The 18,319-nt window shown below is 50.4% G+C and overlaps 1 protein-coding gene across 11 annotated transcripts in view; it reads right to left on the bottom strand.

Moving 5' to 3' along the window:
- The window catches only part of Ppfia4 (PTPRF interacting protein alpha 4), a 39,109-nt gene that overhangs the window by 8,845 nt on the left and 11,945 nt on the right, over positions 1–18,319 (bottom strand). For 9 of the 11 annotated variants that reach the window (XM_042681725.1, XM_042681731.1, XM_042681727.1 and 6 more), the window contains 14 exons: positions 17,277–17,385; positions 14,847–15,055; positions 13,432–13,672; positions 13,014–13,049; positions 12,658–12,791; positions 12,201–12,367; positions 10,036–10,129; positions 9,178–9,259; positions 8,447–8,647; positions 7,795–7,857; positions 7,178–7,204; positions 4,497–4,672; positions 1,217–1,314; positions 597–772 (listed from right to left, as the gene is read on the bottom strand). In XM_042681725.1, coding sequence (XP_042537659.1) covers positions 597–772; positions 1,217–1,314; positions 4,497–4,672; positions 7,178–7,204; positions 7,795–7,857; positions 8,447–8,647; positions 9,178–9,259; positions 10,036–10,129; positions 12,201–12,367; positions 12,658–12,791; positions 13,014–13,049; positions 13,432–13,672; positions 14,847–15,055; positions 17,277–17,385 — 1,813 coding nt within the window. The remainder of the gene's footprint in view (positions 1–596; positions 773–1,216; positions 1,315–4,496; positions 4,673–7,177; positions 7,205–7,794; positions 7,858–8,446; positions 8,648–9,177; positions 9,260–10,035; positions 10,130–12,200; positions 12,368–12,657; positions 12,792–13,013; positions 13,050–13,431; positions 13,673–14,846; positions 15,056–17,276; positions 17,386–18,319) is intronic. The other 2 variants (XM_042681732.1, XM_042681726.1) reach the window with 1 other exon arrangement.

The following is an 18,319-nucleotide window of genomic DNA, read 5'->3' on the forward strand; positions in this document are numbered from 1 at the left end:
TGCTAGAGTCCATTACCCACAGGAAGTTAGAAAAGCCAAAAGTATAAATAGGTTCAAGGGAATTTAGATACATTTGTGGATGACAGCTCCATCATAAATATGGAATGTAATTTAAGGAGATGTCTAATCTTTTGGGCTGTGGATGGGCAGTTCTGTGGATGGGTAAAAAGGTTTTGGGCTGTACTATCTGGTATATTTAGGTTTGGGACACCTGGAAGCCCAGGAACAGATCCCTAGGGAGGCAGGCAAGGGAGCTATGGGCTATCTGGTCTCTATGGGCCTCGGGGCTCGCTTTCCTCTTAAGTCAGGTTGGATAGCTGAGTGAAGCAGGTTGAGGAGCCAGAAGACATCAAGTGTGAAGTATGAAAGGCACTGGAAGGAGCTGCAGGTACCCACCGCAAAGTGGAGACAAACCCAGGTGTCTCTGCCCATAAAGGGCACATGCCCTAGGGACCTTGGCTATACACAGGGAAATTTGAGGACATCACAATCCTCCCCTTTGAGACATGCTCCAGAAGAGCTCCTACCAAACATACAGGCAAACCCCTGGGCCTGCACACACATGCATGACAGAGACAGATTGATGGGTTGCCCACCTGGGTGTTCTGCGTGGGAATCTGGAGGACCAAGGCCAATGTGTTGTGATCAAAGTTCTCATCCAGGGCCAGCAAGGCGCCATGGACCCCACTTTCATGCAGGTTTCCTGCATAATCCCGAAGCCCAATAGACTGGACCCAGTGAACAACCTGGTCATTGGTCCAGACCAGCACATCTGAAGGACAGGGGAAGGAAGGAGCAAAAACAAGACAACAGGTTTGTCCCTGATCCTGCAGGGACACAGATAGAGTTCCCTAGCCTGGAGCCCAGTCACCTGCTCTCCAGCTCCCATCCCTTCTCCAACTCCCACATCTTCTTTCTGCCTTCTTGGATCCTGAGTGTCTCCAGAACCAGCCCCACCTCATCCCATCCCTGCCAGTCCACAGGACTCAGGAAAGGGCCAACAGTTGCCTGGTTTTAGGCCTCAGCCTGTAGCAAAGGTTATCACAGCTGACCATGCACGGACTACAGCCCTTTCCTCAGACTGGAAGTCCATGAAGCAGCTGGTCTGCATCTTCTCCTTGGGGGTGGGAATGTCCACTGGGTCCAAGGGAGAGACCAGAGAGGCAGGCTGCGCTGCCCTTTTCTATGGAGGCCCCAGCAGGCCCCAGCAGCTTACCCTTGATCTCGTGCTGACTCTCCTCCCGCCTCTTCTCCAACTCCTTCCGGTCATAATTTAGCCTCTTCAGACACATGATGCCATACTGAAGGCTGGTTCTGCAGGCACAAGCCCCCTGAGCCTGAGCCACAGTAGGGCCATGTTCCTGCCCACTTGCCCCATTACCCCTCCCCCCAGAGCAGCCACAGCAAGTACAGACCCACCTCCTCCAGCAGGGAGGCCCCCAGCCCTCTCACACATCTCTTGCTGGGGCTTGTACAGTTATTTTCTTTTCCTTGTTCATCAGCTTTAAAAACTGTACCAACACCACCCATACCTCAACTCCCAATCTTCTTCTTCTTGGTTTGATTTTTTTCCATAGCATTTCTGATCTATTTAACATACTGGATGGTTATTCTCCTTAACTGTCTTGCCAAGTTAGAATACAAACTCCATGAGGGCAGGGACTTAGTTCTGTTCACTTACAACACATCTTACAACTCTAGCACATAAGGAAATACTCTATAAATGTTCAGTGAATCAAATGGGATAATTCAGCCAGTTGCCGGTGGCTCACACCTGTAATCCTAGCGACTCAGGAGGCTGAGATCTGAGGATCAAGGTTCAAAACCAGCCTGGCCAGGAACATCTGTGGGACTCTTATCTCCAGTTAACCACCAGAAAACTGGAAGTAGAGCTGTGGCTCAAGTGGCAGAGTGCTCACCTTGAGCTGAAGAGCTCAGGCACAGCGCCCAGGCCCAGAGTTCAAGTCTCACGAACAACAATAAATAAATAAACAAACAAATAAATAATTGCGATAATTCATATAAATTACTAGGAGTACTTAAAGAGTGCCAGGACACAGTATGCCCTAAAATCACTAAGTAAGCCAGACTGAGAACTAGAGTCTGTAGGCTAGAAGGAACACCAGAGCTGTTAGTCTAATTAGTCATTAGCTTCTCCTAAAGCAGGAGCCACCTTTATGTACCTTACAGAGCAGTTACTCAGCCAGTCCCCAGATACCTCCATTGACTCTCCCTTCCCCAGGCAGCTCATCCCACCCTGGATGATTTCCTAGGGCTTTCGCTTAACATAACTCAGTCCTTTAGCTGTTCTGGGTTTTTCCATCCCTGGAGGGACAAAAAGTTCTTTCCAACACCAACTGCTTTATTTTTGGTGGGGCGGGGAGGGAGTCCTGGGACTTGAACTCTGGGCCTGAACTTTCTCACTGAGCTTTTGTGCTCAAGACTAGAACTCTACCACTTGAGCCACAGTTCCACTTCTAGCTTTTTATGACTAATTGGAGAAAAGAGCCTCACATACTTTTCTGCCAGGGCTGCCTCCAAACTGTGATCATCAGATCTCAGCCTCCTAAGCAGCTAGGGTTACGGTCATGAGCCACTGGCACCTGGTGCCAGCTGTTTTTGACTCTATTACCGAGCCATTACTTGTGAGAATAAATTATGCAGACTACACCCTTCTGGTCTCCCCACAGTTCTATCCAGAAATCCTTCTGCCCCAAAGTTATAGTTCAGAGACACCACTTTCAAACCATACATTTATTCTCACTCAGCTGGGTGATGCCTTGGCTACCCTGAGGGAGCATGAAAGGTTCTTAAATATCCCTTTCTTGTCATAAAAAAGGATGAGTTAATAGAATTATTCTAGATTGCGGAACATGTTTATGAAATCTAAGTGGAATAAAAGCAGATCGTGCTAGATAGCTAGGGAGAGAGGATGTGGAAAGGCTTTCGAAGTCGGAAGCACTGGAGAACAAAGCTGGTCTAGGAGCAGCATGCGGCAAGCTGCCTTCCCTCCCAGAGGGGGCTGAGCCAGAGGGATGATGAGTGGGGTAACTTCCACATCCCACTGAGGCTGGAGGGGCTCCTCAGCAGCCCAGGCCCATTCTGGCTTGGCAAGAGACTCCCCCTTCTCCCCAGCCCTATCAATCAAGGAGGACAGGACAGGTGCCGCTGGGCCTGGCAGCCTCCCTCCCAGAGACAAAAGATTCCTTTTCAGCCCAGTGAGGGGAGCGGGAGGAAGAGAGGCCAAGTTGAGCTGAGGTCAAGACAGAAGTCTCTGCCTATGGTGACCACAGCATTGGACTTGAGTCTGCAGACTTGATTCCACCTGCACGTGGGTTACCAGTCTTTCCCACCACTGGTTCCCCATCCATTAAAATGCATAATAAGCTACCTAGATCCCTTCCTGATTTACATAAGCAGTAGGGCAGCTACAAGCCCTAGAGAACCCTGAAAGGCTGCACAACCTTAACCCCACTCAAGGGAAACGACCTGGCTTAAATAACAAACGGGGCTACTTGAATCTGGATTCTGTGGAGGACTTTCAAAAAGGGCTGGGAAGGTGGCTCAGTGGTAGAATGCTTGCCTTGCATGCATGAAGCTCTGGGTTTGATTCCTCAGCACGACATAAGCAGAAAAAGCTAGAAGTGGTGCTGTGGCTCAAGTGGTAGAACACGAGCCTTGAGCTGAAGAGCTGAGGGACAGCGCCCAGGCCCAGAGTTCAGGCCCCATGACCGACCAAAAACAAAGTCAACTTCTAGAAGCATTATTATCCACCACTCTCTCCAAGTTAAATACTTGCTGGGAAGCAGGCTGAAAGGGCTGGAGGAGCCAGTGAAGGCCGCACCAGCCAGGGGGCTACTTAAACTGCTAGATTGTTGCCAGAGCTTCAGGTTTGCAAAGCCAGAAATCCAGAAGTCTGTATGAATTCTCCTACATTGAAGTACTGGCAACAAAATGAGTGATTTTCAAAATATATGTGGGCCAAGTGAAACATATCTATACGCCAAATTCCTCCCATTGGTTGCCAGTTTAGGACCTCTGCCCACAGCTGAGCAGATCTTTTTAGCCAAGAGGAGGGGAGAAATGGGTGACACCACACACAAAAGGATGTGACCCACAGCTGATTCCTCCCAGGGCCAAGCCCCAGCCACCCTTTCACTCAACCTGGAAGGAACTGAAACATCTAAATCAAATGACAGATTTCAGGTGCATCCACTTGGCAGAAATGGAAAATCCAGCAAGCTCAAAAACAAGCCAAGAAATTTCAGACCTTGGAGGAAACCAAGAAAAGATGATGCCCCAAAGAAATGACTTTGTGTGTACTAAGGGTTGGAGGTGAAAGGATCAAGTCCTCCCATCGCAGGATAAGACATGAATTCCGTGAAGGAGACTTTCACAACCAGGACACCTGTTACCACTGGGACCAGCCATGGAAAGAGAGGAGAGGCACCTCCATTCATGGAGACAGACCCCGCCCCGGCTCAGGCCTGGCTCACCGATGGAAGCTGTCCACCATCTTCAGGTGGACCCGCAGGTCTTTCTTGGTGAGGTGATCCAGCATGCGTGCATCCACCAGGCACTCCATGAAGTAGCTGCGGTACTGAGGGAGCCCAAGACTGGGCAGCCATTCATTCCCAATCCACTCATGGTTCATGTCTCCATAGGCCAGGGTCTGGGGATGAGAAGAGGAAGGTACTGCTATCAGGTCAGAGCTGGTAAATCTGGTGAGGAGAAGCTTTCATCCACCCTCCACCATGAAGGAGGGAGAAGGACTCATAACACTCCAGTTTCTTTTCACTAAGAGGCTGGGAATAGTAGGTGGTAGGAGATTTCAATGGAACTTTTCAGGACTCAAAATTATTGGGTTCTGGCCAGTCTCCAGGGGCTCATGTCCATAATCCTAGGTGCACAGGAGTTGAGATCTGAGAATTGTGATTTGAAGCCGGCCCAGGCAGGAAAGTCTTTGACTCTTATCTCCAATTAACCAGCAAAAAGCCAGAAGTGGAGGTATAGCTCAAGTGGTAGAGTGCTAATCTTAAGCAGAAAAAGGTAAGAGGCAGTTCCCAGGTCCTGAGTTCAAGCCCCAGGATCAGTGTGCGTGCGTGTGTGCGCGCGCGCGCACGCACGCACGCGCACACACACACACACACACACACACACATAAAGGCTGAGTTTCATTCGTGCATCAATCATCTATACTACACAATAGGAGTCCCTGTCCAGGCAGCAGAGTAGAAGTCCCTCCTGCAGACTCAGGAAGGCGTGTTTGCTGCTGTCCAGCTGACCAGCCTCCTTGACTCTCAGCCCAATGCACAAGCTGTGTGACAGTGGACACGCAGAGAGGCAAGGTATCAGCCCACTCTGGAAACCACTGGCCTCACAAGCCACAGGGATGATAAGTTTGGACTGAAGACAGACAAAACCCAACCACAGATGGCCTGTGCCTGAAGAGCCAGTTTGGTTCCCTAAGGCCTGGTACTCAGCTCTAAGAATTCTGCAGGTCCTTCAGGGTTTTTTCTGTGCACAGACCACACCTAGCTCTGAGAAGCCTACACTGACTCTGACATCACCTCCTGCTGCGCTCTGAACACTATCTTTAGAAAACTTTTTTTTACAGTTACCCTATACCACCTTCATCAACCTCATCCTACTTAATGTTTTTCAGTTTCAAAGGTTCTATTTTGTTACCTTCTAAAAGGTAATTGTTGGTACATATAAAACTATATGTCACAAAAGCCATTTTTTAAGCATAAAAGTGAAGTTTGGACAAGTATCTGAGTTAGGAACCAGAATATGATCCTCACCCTCACATCCATCATTCTGTGGTTCTTCCCCATGCCATTACTTACTGCTCCCCATAGAAGTAACCACCACAATTTCCTGTATGGCATTCTCATGCTTAAAAATACATTCTTACAAACCAGGCTCATTGGCTCATGACTATAAACCTAGCTACTTGGGAGGTAGAGATGAAGAGCATAGTTCTTTTTATTGGTCTGGGTAAAAATTCTGTGAGACCTCCATCTCAATCAGTAAAAGCTGGCATGGTGGCATCAACTGTCATCCTAGCTATACAGGAAATGTCAATAGGAGGATCACCGTCCAAGCTGGCCTAAGCATAAATGTAAAATGTAAGACCTTATTTAAACAAAGGGATGGGACATAGCACAAGCAGTAGAGTGCCTGACTGGAAACTACAAGGCGCTGAGTTCAAACCCCAGTAATGCATATATATGCCTATTACATACACATATTATATATACTTACAGTCACCAATAAAGATTTTTCTAAAGAATATATTAACTTTGCTTGGTTTTTGTTTGTTTGGTTTGGTTTGGTTTGCCAGGCCTGGAGCTTGAATTTAGCACCTGGTCACTGTCCCTGAGCTTCTTTTGCTCAAGGCTAGCACTCTACCACTTGAACCACGGTGCCACTTCTGGCCTTTTCTGTTTATGTGGTACTGAGGAATCAAACCAGGGCTTCATACATGCTAGGCAAGTGCCCTACCACTAAGCCATATTCCCAACCCTTGTTTTTTGTTTTGTTTTGTTTTTTTTAAAATGTTGCTGGAATTCATATTTCACTTGTATGTCTCAGATTGAGAGGCTCTGCTGAAGTGTCTTACTGTATGACAGCAATGCCCTGCCCTGTCCCCCGGATGGGGTTCCTGGGAGTAGCTGCTTGGCTTCCTTTTTCCTCATAGCACTTATCATGATCCAATACTGTCCCTTTGTTTGTTTTTATCTCTATCCTATTGTTACTGCTTGTTGATAGTTTCTCTTGTTTACAGCTCCAGGGTGGCTTTGCTGGTTCACTTAACCATCTTAGAATAGCCAGCAGACATTACATGCCAGGTTCGCCCCAGGGAGGGACAGGGAGAGGAGGGGACTTGGGAATCTGAGTCTCCGCATTCCTGAGAAAAGAGGACCCAGTGGTGCTGACCTCAGCTGCCCTCTGGGGAAATCAGAGGGCAGAGCTAAGGAGGAGTGGCGGGGGCGGGGGAGGGGGGGGGGCGGGGGTTAGGAGAGGAGGGGTCGTTCAGCAAGAGGAAAGAACTGCATCACGGCTCTGCCTGTGGATGCATGCACACTGGGACCAGGTGGGCCAAGCTAAAGAGGGCTGTTAGAAGGACGAAGTCCTGGCCTGAGAGCTGGCTCAATGAGCCAGGGAGTCTTACCTGGGCCCAGCTGCCCTCCTCACTGTCCTAGCAGGAACAAGCGCGGCATGTCAGGGAAACAGGAAAGTCAAGAAACCCAGCCTCTCCACCCCAAGCTCCATCCAAAGTGGGGGCAGGTGGGGGGGAGAAGAGCTGTGTGGGTGACTAGCAGACAGTGAGAGCAGAAGGCTGGTACCCACAGTGGCAGTAAAAGGGGAGCACAGTGGTGTGGCAACAGACACCGCCACACATCCCAGGCAGGCCTGACTGGAAGCCAGGAAAGATGCCATGTACTCCCAGCGCCCCTCTGCTCCTCTGCCAAGGACCAAGCCAAGAGTAAGGCCTATGAAGCTCAGGCCCACCAGCAGGACAATAGCCTCTGCACCCCAGGTCTTCTCCCCTGCAGTGTTCCAGGTCCTAGGCTGCTTATAACCCTGGAACAGGCACCCCACACCCCACACTCTCCCAAGGACACACATACACACACTCAGAATATTCCCCACGTCACCTGCAAAACCCACCTCCTGAGAGCAGAAGCCAATCAAGGACATGAGATCTACTGCCAGCCCCCCAACTTCCCACACTCTCCCCTTCACCCTTGAGGTATCACTGGTCCTAGGACTAAGGACTAGACTCACTGTTTTGGTGGATGTTGCCAGAGTTTCCATCTCTTCATGGGTGACCCAGACATTCCCAGAAGACTGTAGGCAGAGAGGAAACCTAGCTCATCTTGGGACTCCCAAACACAAGACAGAACTCCTTCCCCAGTCCTCCCATAGGTCTGCCCAAGCTCTGCACGGCCCAGCTCTGAGCACCTTCACAGCAGACACACATCTCCTTTGTCGTTGCTTATCCCAGTGCTCATACATGTTTCCTGGTGAACAGGAATGAATAATGCTGAGCTGAAGCAGGGCTGACCCCAGCTGCAGAGGTGAACAACTGTGATACTCCCTTGGGAGGCCATGGAGCTGGTGGGGTTATAGGACTGGATGGAAGTCCTAAGTGCCTTACTGCCTTGACCTTCCCCAACCCGGCAATAACACAGAACCACAGAAGTCCTGTCCCAGAAACTCCCAAGAGATCTCAAATTGCCAGGGTAGGGATAAGGAAATGGAGCCTGTGGAAACTTGTGGGAGGCTGGGACTGCAGGATGCTCCTAGAATGAACATCACATCCTACTAATGACCCAGGAAAGCCTTTTACAGGGATGGGAAGTTAAAAAGCAGAGATCCATTCACCACCTTCCCTCTAGGAAGACTTTGTGGGTCCAGGGTAAGGGAGGGCACTCACAGTCCTGGAGGTGGGCGGGGCAGAGGGGCTGGTCAGGGACACCATCTCCTGGATGGCCAGCCGTAGCTTGAGCCGGTGCAGGGCATTGCTGATGCCAATCTCTCGCTGGATCTCTGTGTCTGACAGGGCAGACATGATGGCACCACTCTTGACATTGGCCCGGCAGGCTGCCACGTACCAGGCAGGCATTCCTACCCAGAGCTGTGGACATGGGGCAGAAGGAGATCACTCAGCCCCTGTGCTCATGGCCTGGATCCCACTTCCAGGAGCTCTGGCCATACCAAGTGAGGAGCAAAGGCCAGGCCTCATCTGTGGTCTCAGCAAATGCAAAGCACAGAAGCTTAGCCCTATGGAGAGGACTGTCATCAAATCCTCCTCTCTCCCATTTTACAGATTAAAATTAGGCCTGAGAAGGTAAAGGAATTTGTCTCAGTATCACATGCATGATTGGCACTTGATGGCAGCCTATAGGACGTCTCTCTGTCTGTAAACTACAGGGATTGGTCCTCTCATCCGTGAGACATCAGGATGGAACATCACGTCTCTCCTACAAAGTTAGGTGCTATATGTACATTGGGGGAGGGGTAAATGCTTGGGCTGCCACACATGTAGTTGGCAGGGGAGAAACATGCTGACAAAGTGATAGAAAACACTTCCCGCTGACCAGGGTGTCCCACCCCGCACAGTCTTCCCTCCAGACCCCCCTAGCAGATTCCCTTGCCCAGACTCACCTCCAACCAGGAGACCACAGTAGGGCCATCCCACTGGGCAAAGGGCATGCCTTTCCTGCGGGCATCTTCAAGCAGCTGGTGTCTTGTAAGAGGAAAACAGACTTACTAGTCCTTCCATCTCTCCCCCAGGCAACTCCTACAAATGACTGAACTGGGCTGGGACCCCCATTTCCCTTCTCCCCTTCCTTGGACTCTTCTCTCTGCTTGATACAAGGTGACACTAGGAAGGTGGGGGGAGGGAGAAGGCACCTCTACAGAAGGCCCAGGGCTTTCACATTGTTTTCACATGGCCTGACAAATACTGAGTTAGACATTTCAATTGGCTCTGAAACCCATGAGTACCGTGTCACTGTCCCACTGTCCCCATGCTCCCCTCTTCCTAGGATCATCCTAAGAGCCTTCTTGCAGCTGGGCACTGGGGGGTCATGCTCATAATCCCTGGGAGGCAGATCAAAGTTAACCCAAGCAAAAAGTACACAAGGCCCTATCTTAATAGGAAAATCTGGGTGTGCTGGTACATGCCTGTCATCCAAACTACAGCAGGGTGCATAAACAGGGGGATACACCCAGTAAAAAGCTACACCCTATCTCAAAAACAGCAAAAAATCATTTATGTGGCTCTAGCACAAAGCACTTACCTAGTAAGTGCAAATCTCTGAGTTCAAACCCTAACACAACCATAACAAATAAAGAACTTCCTCACAACTCAGGACAGTGTTGATGTGACCACAAGGACCAGGACATCTGGGGAAGAGACTTTCTGAGCTTTGATTCCCTGAGCTCAGTCCATGACAGCTCAGGGGAAGGAAGGGAGGTAGGGCCTAGGTCCCTTGACAGCACTTGGTTTGTGGCTCTTACTTCTTCTTTAGTCGTCGGTCCTTTTCTGCTTGGGTCCCCAGCTTGGCAGGGACCAGAGGTTCCTGAAGACTAAGCTCGGAGTCTGTCAATAGAACTGGAAGAAAACGATAGGCATGTCAGCAGACCTCTGCTTCTCCTCCCTGGGCCTAGGCCTTGGGTGCAGAGTAGAAGAAGGAAGACCCAAGCTGGTCTGATGGGGCCCATGTTGTTCCTGGAGCCTCTTCCCACATCCAGGCAATCCTGGTATGGCACTGGGAGGGTCCTCCCTAGCCTAGATGGTACCACAAGAACTTCAGCCCTGAGGGTGTTTTCCAGCAAGATGGACCTAAGCTGTCCTTCCCTAGAATCAGAGACAAAACCTGTCCCTTCTCCTAGTCAAGGCACAAAGCAAACCAAGAGCACAGATATGTGTGGTCTATGAGGCTCACAGGGGACAGTGCTGCCTGGGTTGGAGGAGAAGTTGGCACACTATTTAGCTCCAGGCTTCTTTCTCTGCTTCTTGGTCCAGATTTCACAGAGGAACACACCCTGCTCTATCTTCTATTAAGGATCTCCTGAACTCGTGCTGAAACTCTAAAGAACCTTTGGCAAAAGGCAGCATCTTAAGAGTTTGCCAAAATCCTGGTCACTTCCCACCGTGCACAGGGGCAGCAGGTACAGGTATCCAGAAACCAATCCCAGACACTGTCTTGGATTTATATACTGACCAGGTGTGGGGAACAGGAGATCATAAGGTTTTTCACAAAATGCCTCTGCCCCTGATCAGACCTTCCTGCTTCCCCGTCTGTGGCTGGCTCCACAGCCCATCTCACCCGTGAGGCTAGGAAGGAAGACGCTCTGCTCGTTCCTAGGAAGACACTCCCAATGCCTAAGCAGAGACACTGGCCTCCTCCCTCCCCTCCTCCTTCCACTAGCAGTGTTATGATTCACACCTTATTAAGGTGCAGAAGGGCAAATTATGCACTCAGTTCAAAGGTTCCTTTCTTCCAGCTGATTCAGATCCTCTCCTGTATGATTCACCAGTGTTCCCACTGCCTCGCCTCGGGAGACTTCTAACCCTCTTCTACCAGCTAAGGATCTGGCCCTGACCAGCTGTCCATCCCTCTTTTACTCCCATCCTCTTCCTCCTCCATTCAGAGCAGACATGCTGGCAACAAAGCCCTCTCACCCACACATCTTTCCAGATTAAACCCTGAACACACAGACCTCCTTTTGACATGGCTATTTCCTAGCTGTCTTCAAGCTCTGAGTCAGAGGATGGCCTAAGGAGGAGCCCTTCCCACCAGCCCCTACCACTCCACAGCTGGTTCCAAGCTCCTGAGGTATCTGGACCTCTCTCTACCATTTGGACTGTGTGGGAACTATCTTTTTTATTTTTTTCTCTTTTCATTAGACACTGAGATCCTTGAACAAACTATTGTTCCAACCCCTCATACTCTGAGGAATAGGAGTTATTCAATAAATGGCCAGATGATTGGATAGATGAAGGAAGGAAAAGGAGGGGAGGAGAGAGAGGAAGAAAGGAAACAAGGAAGGGGTGAGGGAAGTGAACATTTATTGTGTTCCTCCCACAGGCCAAACGTGATCTGAGCTTTATATGGCGATAGCAGTGACAAGTGCTACCCATGCCTCAGCACTTCCTTCAATGAATGTCAACAAAGCCATAATTAGATGTTTCCATATTCTTTGTCCTGTAAGCAGGCTGTACCAGAGCTAAGTTCTAACCAAGATCTGACTCCTCTAAAGAAAGCAGAAGTTTCTCCTCAGGTCCTGTACAGCACATCAGAAAGCCTTCAAAGTGGGAGTTCTGTGGGTGGAAGGGGGTCCAGAGTGGGAGGGTTTCTGAGGTGGGAAGAGCCTCCAGAGTAGGAAACCCTCCCCCCCCCCCCCAGCAGTCCAGTCTTTGACCAACTGCACAAATCCCTGCCAAATAAACAGCCACCAGCTACTGCCTCATGCTCCTAGGCACAGGAGCTACCACGTACAAGAACATTAATCCCATCCCAACATAGCACTAACAAAACTGCCCTCTGTGTGAAACTACCTGGCTGCACTTCTTTCTGCCCATGGCCCCTTGGAGGCAGGGGGGAGGCCAACTGTAAGTCTGCTCTCTTGCCTGACTTCCCAATGCCCACCCAGCCCTCTGCTGCAATGGGGGCAGAGACCATGGCCTGTGGCTCCATCCCGACTCAGCTGGATCAGCCTCCCTTTCTCCTTCTTCCCAAACAGGCGGCCAATGGACGACTTGATGCCCTTGCGCTTGGCGCCTTTGTGCAAGGAGTCCTGGCTGCTGTTGCTGCTGCTGGGGTTGCTGCCTTGATCCTCCAAGGCACTACAGGATTGGCAGACAGGAGCCGGTGGAACAAGAAAAAACATACTTAAATTATAGCAGGAGAGATAGAAGGTAGGGCTCAGGAAGAACTTAACTGTCAGCAGCGGGGTGGGGCAAGAGGGTGGGATCAGAGTAGGGAGGACATGGGAATACCCATTCCACATGGTGTTTCAACAAGAAGCAAAACAGGCAAGCACCAAGGACAGGTGCAAAGTGCTCTCTCCAGAGGCAGAGGGAAGGATGAGATGGCGCAGGGCAGAGACAAGAGAGGTAAGGCCCATTCCACACACCTCTTGCCTTCTTCCTGGCTCAGGGCTGGGTGGCCAAGCTTCTCTAGCCGCAGCGTCCTGGGTGAGGAAGGAGGAGAAGTCTCACATTTTATGGTGGCTTTATCCTCTCGGTTCTCTTCCCGAGACACTGGCGACTGAACAGACAGTGGGCCGTCAGGGGATGGAGGGGGCCAGGTGGGCCTGCCTACCCAGCCCAGAAGGATGAGGCAGAGGAGCGGAGAAACAAAGAAACGCAGTGGGGGAGGCCCTGCTGCCTTTTAACTTCAGACTCTGCCCCCAGGACCTTGGGGGAGGAGTGGAAAGGGAGGGGCTTGGGAGGTACCCCGTTAGTACCTGGGTCATCAGGCAGCACTCACCAGCAGCTTCCTCCTATGCTTTCTTAAGTCACTGGGCTGGAAGAGAGAGAACAGAGTGAGCTGGGGCTCCCCCCCGGCTGCCCTAACACCTACCCCAAGAGGAGCCCAGGAGACAGGGTGAGAGAGTCAGAAGCCAGCCTCACACTGGCCTGGGGAGAACAGAATATCAAATCTCACCTGGAGAAGTTAAGTCAGGAGGACCGGAGAGGTGTGAGAAGTGGGGTGAAGGCACGAGAGTGTGGGCAGTAGGTGAGCTTTTTAAGCATTTTGTGTGTACCCAAGGGAGGGTGAAGGGAGATGCTATGAAGGCCCTCCCCTGCCCTGCAGGGCATGCTAGCGGCCTAATGTGGGGTCTGCACACATTGTGGGAACATGCCAAGCCCAACTTTGTGCTTATCAGCTGTACAAAGACTCTCACCAGGGTCATGACCCCCATTCGATCCAGGTCCTGGGCGGCACTGCGGGAGGTGAGCTTTGGTGTGGAGCGGCCGCTGAGTGGTGGGGATGCACTGGCCAGGGACAGGGCGGTCAGAGAGGTGGGAATGGAACCGCGCTTGCGCAGCTGTGTCAGGTTTAGCGCCTCCATGCTGCCACTGGTCACGCGTGTCTCGATCTCCTCTGCACGCAGCTCTGTGGACTCCTTCTCTTCCTGGATCATCCTGTAAGGAGGGCAAAGCCAGGCCTAGCATAGTGCTGTGTAGACTCACAGGTGGCAGCTCTGGGCGTTGCCCGCTCTCCACCCTAGGACCACAGGCCTGGCAAGGTGATGTTTCTGGTTGGAATGCTCAAGGCTTGTGGCTTAGAAACATTTCTCTCTTCCGGGCTGGCCTGCCTCACAGGTAGAGGCATTTGGTCAGTGAGACACATACTGTCCTCCAAGTGAGCATTCTAAAGCTATCCCTCACTACCTACAGGGCATCTTGGAGCCAGGTCCTCTGCTCTGTGCCTCATTTCCCATATGCCAAATCTGTAGTGGTCAGTCAGTAGCTCCCAAACACTTTTAACCAATGGTGACCCCAACGGGATTTCCCCTGGCCCATGAACAAATAAGAAAAAGAATAATGGGTGTGCCCAGGGGGCACTCAGCAAGGAATATGTATATGTATATGCATGTGCACATACACACACATATGTTAACACACATCCTTCAAGACAGCTCTGGGAGTGTTAAAAATGGCCTTCCTTGAGCCTAGTGCTGGTGGCTTACTCCTATAATCCTAGCTACTCAGGAGGCTGAGATATGAGGATACCAGTTCAAAGCCAACCAGACCAAGAAAGCCAGAGTAGGGGTGCAGGGAAGCTGGAAGTGAAGCTGTGGCTCAAATGGCAAAAGTGCTAGCCTTGAGCATAAAAGCTCAGGGACAGTGGCCAGGTCCTGAGTTCAAGCTCCAGGACCGCAGATACAAAGACACACACACACACACACACACACACACACACACACACACACACACACACACACACACACACCACACAGGCCTTTCTTTTGCAGCATGATTATGATGTATTTATCTTTCATGGTTTACTTTGCAAAGTAAAAGGTGGGCTGTCATATTACTGTGTGACTCTCCTGTGTGTGTATGCGTGTATGTGTGTATTTGTGCACATACACTCTACCTATGGACATTCTTTGAAACTAATTTGTGAAATCCAAAAGTGTGGAGGAAATGGACAATTAATCTGACCCTGCCCCTCATGGGTCAGTACTGAACCAGAACCTTCCAGGTGGACTCCTAGACTGTGGCACTCTAAGACTGTAAGAGACAAGCCAATACATATATCACACACAGGCCCCATCCTTCAAGGCTCCCTAGCCCTCTGCCCAGCCCCAACCTGATCTCTTCGTTGATTGCGTCCAGTTGCTCCTGTAGCATCATGGCCAGGGTCTGGGCATCCGAGTGGCCACTGGGGGAGACAATATCCACAGCACCCACCAACCCCCCTCGTTCCTCCTCATCCACATCGGAGATCTCAGGGTCGCTGTCAAAGGCAGGCGTGGCTTTGGGGGCCAGCACCCCAGGCAGTGGTGATGACTCCCAGTCCTTAGCAAAAGAGGAAGATAAAAAAAGCAATAATAAGACCCCTGGGAAGTGGCGCTTTGGCTCAAGTGGTAGAGCATTCACCTTGAGCTGAAGAGCTCAGGGAAAGCACTGAGGCCCAGAGTTCAAGCCCCATGACCAACCAAAAAAAGAAAGAAAGAAGGAAAGAAAGAAAAAAAGAAACTTTGGATTGGGAATATGGCTTAGTGATAGAGTGCTTGCCTAGCATGCATGAAGCCCTGGGTTCGATTCCTCAGTAGTACATACACAGAAAAAGCTGCAAGTGGTACAGTGGCTCAAATGGTAGAGTACTAACCTTGAGCAAAAGAAGCTCAGGGACACTGCCCAGGCCCTGAGTTCAAGCCCCAGGACTGGCAAAAAAAAAGACTCCTAGATAGCTGAGGAGCAGGACTTTGGCTGCTTTTCTGAGACCATGTTAAAAATGCAGAATCCCACTGATATTGATCTGTTAATGTTGCATTCTAAGAGATTCTTCTTGAAGAAAGAGCTAGCAGACTGATTACAAACAGATTCCAGAGAGATTATCTGGGTTCAGATCTTGGCTACATTAAATAGTAGCTGGATAGCTGTGGCAAAGTTGCTTAACCTCTCTGTACCTCATTTTATCTGTACAAGGAGGACAGTAAGAATATATGCCTCACAGGTAGTTGTAAGGCTTCAATGAGGCATATATAGTACCCAACACACAGCAGGCTCTCTATAAAGGCTCATGATTTCTACCTAAGAAACATCAGGCAAGGTAACTAGCCAGGGAACAAGAGGAGACCCAGCAAGCCTGTCTATCTTGTGTGCTTTGGAGTTTCAGTACATCACAAGAATTTCTGGTTAACCCTGAGAAGTAGCAATTTTTCAGAAATCATCTTATGACATCTTCAATAGACAAAGGCTCAGAAAAGGAATAGCATGCGCCTGGGCCAGGAAAGCAGAAGAGCAGGGAAAGGAATAGAGGGGTCCAGGGACAAAGATGGGCTCTAACACACAGGCTCCCAAGTTTCTCCTTAGGGATGTCTTCTACCTCTCGTGACTTTAGTCTAAGCTCCCTGGATGCTACTGTTGTATTCTTTTTTTTTTTTTTTTTTTGGGGGGGGGGGGCGGTCATGGGCCTGAACTCTGGCTAGCGCAGCGCTCTACCACTTGAGCCCCAGCGCCACTTCCGGATTTTTTTTTCTGCTTATGTGGTGCTGAGGAATCGAACCCAGGGCCTCATGCATGCAAGGCAAGCGCTCTACCACTAAGCCACCTTCCCAGCCCCACTGTTGTATTCTTATAAACAGATGAGTGAAGGACTGAAGGGAGGGAGAAAAAAGGAGTACCTTCAGACTTTTTTTTCTTATCAGGGATTAAACTCAGGACCTCACACATGACAGGCCTGGGGTTTACCATCTGAGCTATGCCTCCAGCCCTTCCCTTTGAATATTGTTTTTGAGATAAGGTTTCACTTACTTTGCCAGAGCTGACAGATCTTCCTGTCTCAGCCTCCTAAGTGCTGAGATTATAGGCATGCACTGCCACACCTGACCTCAAACTAAAGGCTACTTAAAGGCCAAGATGAGTCTTCCCCCATCCAACTAAGAGGTCTTTCTTTCTCCATCTAAATCTTACAGTGTCCCAGAAGACCTAGACTCAAGACCAATAAGACTAACAATTAGGGGACCAAGCAGGAATCTGGCTTCCCCAAAAGATGGAAGTCAGCCCTTGTTGGCCCCTCATCTTCTTTTCTTATCCCTTAATCTCCATAGCCAACTCAGCAAGAAGCCACAGCTGCTTCTCAGAAACCCCAGGTGTCATCCCCAGGGCCAGTTAACATGTCATTCCCTCCCTCATCTCCCATAAATCACACTTTTGTTCTAGGAAGCCAGCCAATCCCATCTTACCCCTCCCCCAGCCCCTTTGTGGCCACCAGAAACACACCGCACACCCAAGCACAGGTGCCCACAGGTCAGCATGGCCTCAGGAGCTGGCTGGCCACCTCCCAGCCCCCACCTCTTGTGCACTAGGAGGCTGAGGCAAGCGAGGGTCACAGCTGCTGCAGTTGACGATGGCCCCGGCCCCAAGGCTGCAGCTGTTGCTGCCACGGGGGAGGCAGGAGAAGGATTTGCACCACACGCCAGCCGTCTGTGCCACTGGAGCCAGGCACGCGGCTGAACTGACCCCAAACTCCTGAGGGAGACACACACGCACGCACACACACTTCCACCCTTACCTTGGCAGACTCGTCCCTCAGTGCCGAGTAGAGTCGATGCAGGCCTGGGGGTGCGTGGGTGGTTGTGCTCAGGGAGAAGCGCAGGTCTGCCGCACTGCCCACATGAGACCTTCAGGGAGCAAGAAAGACAGGCCCTGAGGACTGAGAGCCCCAGCTCAGACCCCCTGGGCCAAATGAGTCAGAGATCTTGTACTTGGAGGGGAGCCTTAACAGGACATAAAGCTACCATAAACCTTTGAAGGACTGCCGGGAAAACCTGAGATTAGACTTAGTCCCTGGTGCTGCTGGGTGAGAGTGACCAGCAGAATCCCATTTAGTTTAAGAAGGTTCTGGTCTTGTGATACATTTTTTTTAAGTTGCGATTCTTTGATCTTCTACAAGTGCAATGGAGAAGGGCTCCAGGTACTAGGAAAGGCCAGTTGGACTGATCTTGAAGGTCTTTTAAACTTCTCTTCAGGGAAGATCCATGGAAGGTATTGGTGTCCTGGTCTTCTGGTAACTTATCTCAGGACTCCTTATAATCTATACTGAGTCCCTGTCTAAAATTCACCCTGGGTATAAACCACCAACACCCAGCAAAATGCCATTCTTGTTTGAGATAGTCCAGGTTGGCCTCAAATTTGTAACCCTCCTAGCTAAGGCTTCTGAGGTGTCAGGATAAAAGGTACATGCCACCACATACACCCCAGCCACAGAATATTAACCTGGTTGATATACTTCCCTCTCCTTTTCCCTAATTCAGAGACTGATTGTTATGAATGTAGTTGTGAAATTCTAATCAGAAACCTCTCCCTAGCCCCAGGAAACTTCAGGAGGCTCTGACACAGTGCCACAGACATAGGCAGATAAACCACCTTGGCTGGCTCCTACGCATCTATCCAAATGTTGAGACCTTAAGGTCACAGTAACAATCTAAAGTATGGAGAAACCACGCCTGCAACACTTCTTTCCTATGTCTTCCCAGCCCAGAACCCTCAAAGGAAACCAGGAGTGGGGGCTAGGTAAACCTACAAACTACATCAGACACCTGGAGGGAGGCAGAG

This window comes from Dipodomys spectabilis, unplaced genomic scaffold (genome assembly GCF_019054845.1).
Source record: "Dipodomys spectabilis isolate Male_0828 unplaced genomic scaffold, ASM1905484v1 ptg000069l, whole genome shotgun sequence".
Classification (NCBI taxonomy): Eukaryota; Metazoa; Chordata; class Mammalia; order Rodentia; family Heteromyidae; genus Dipodomys; species Dipodomys spectabilis.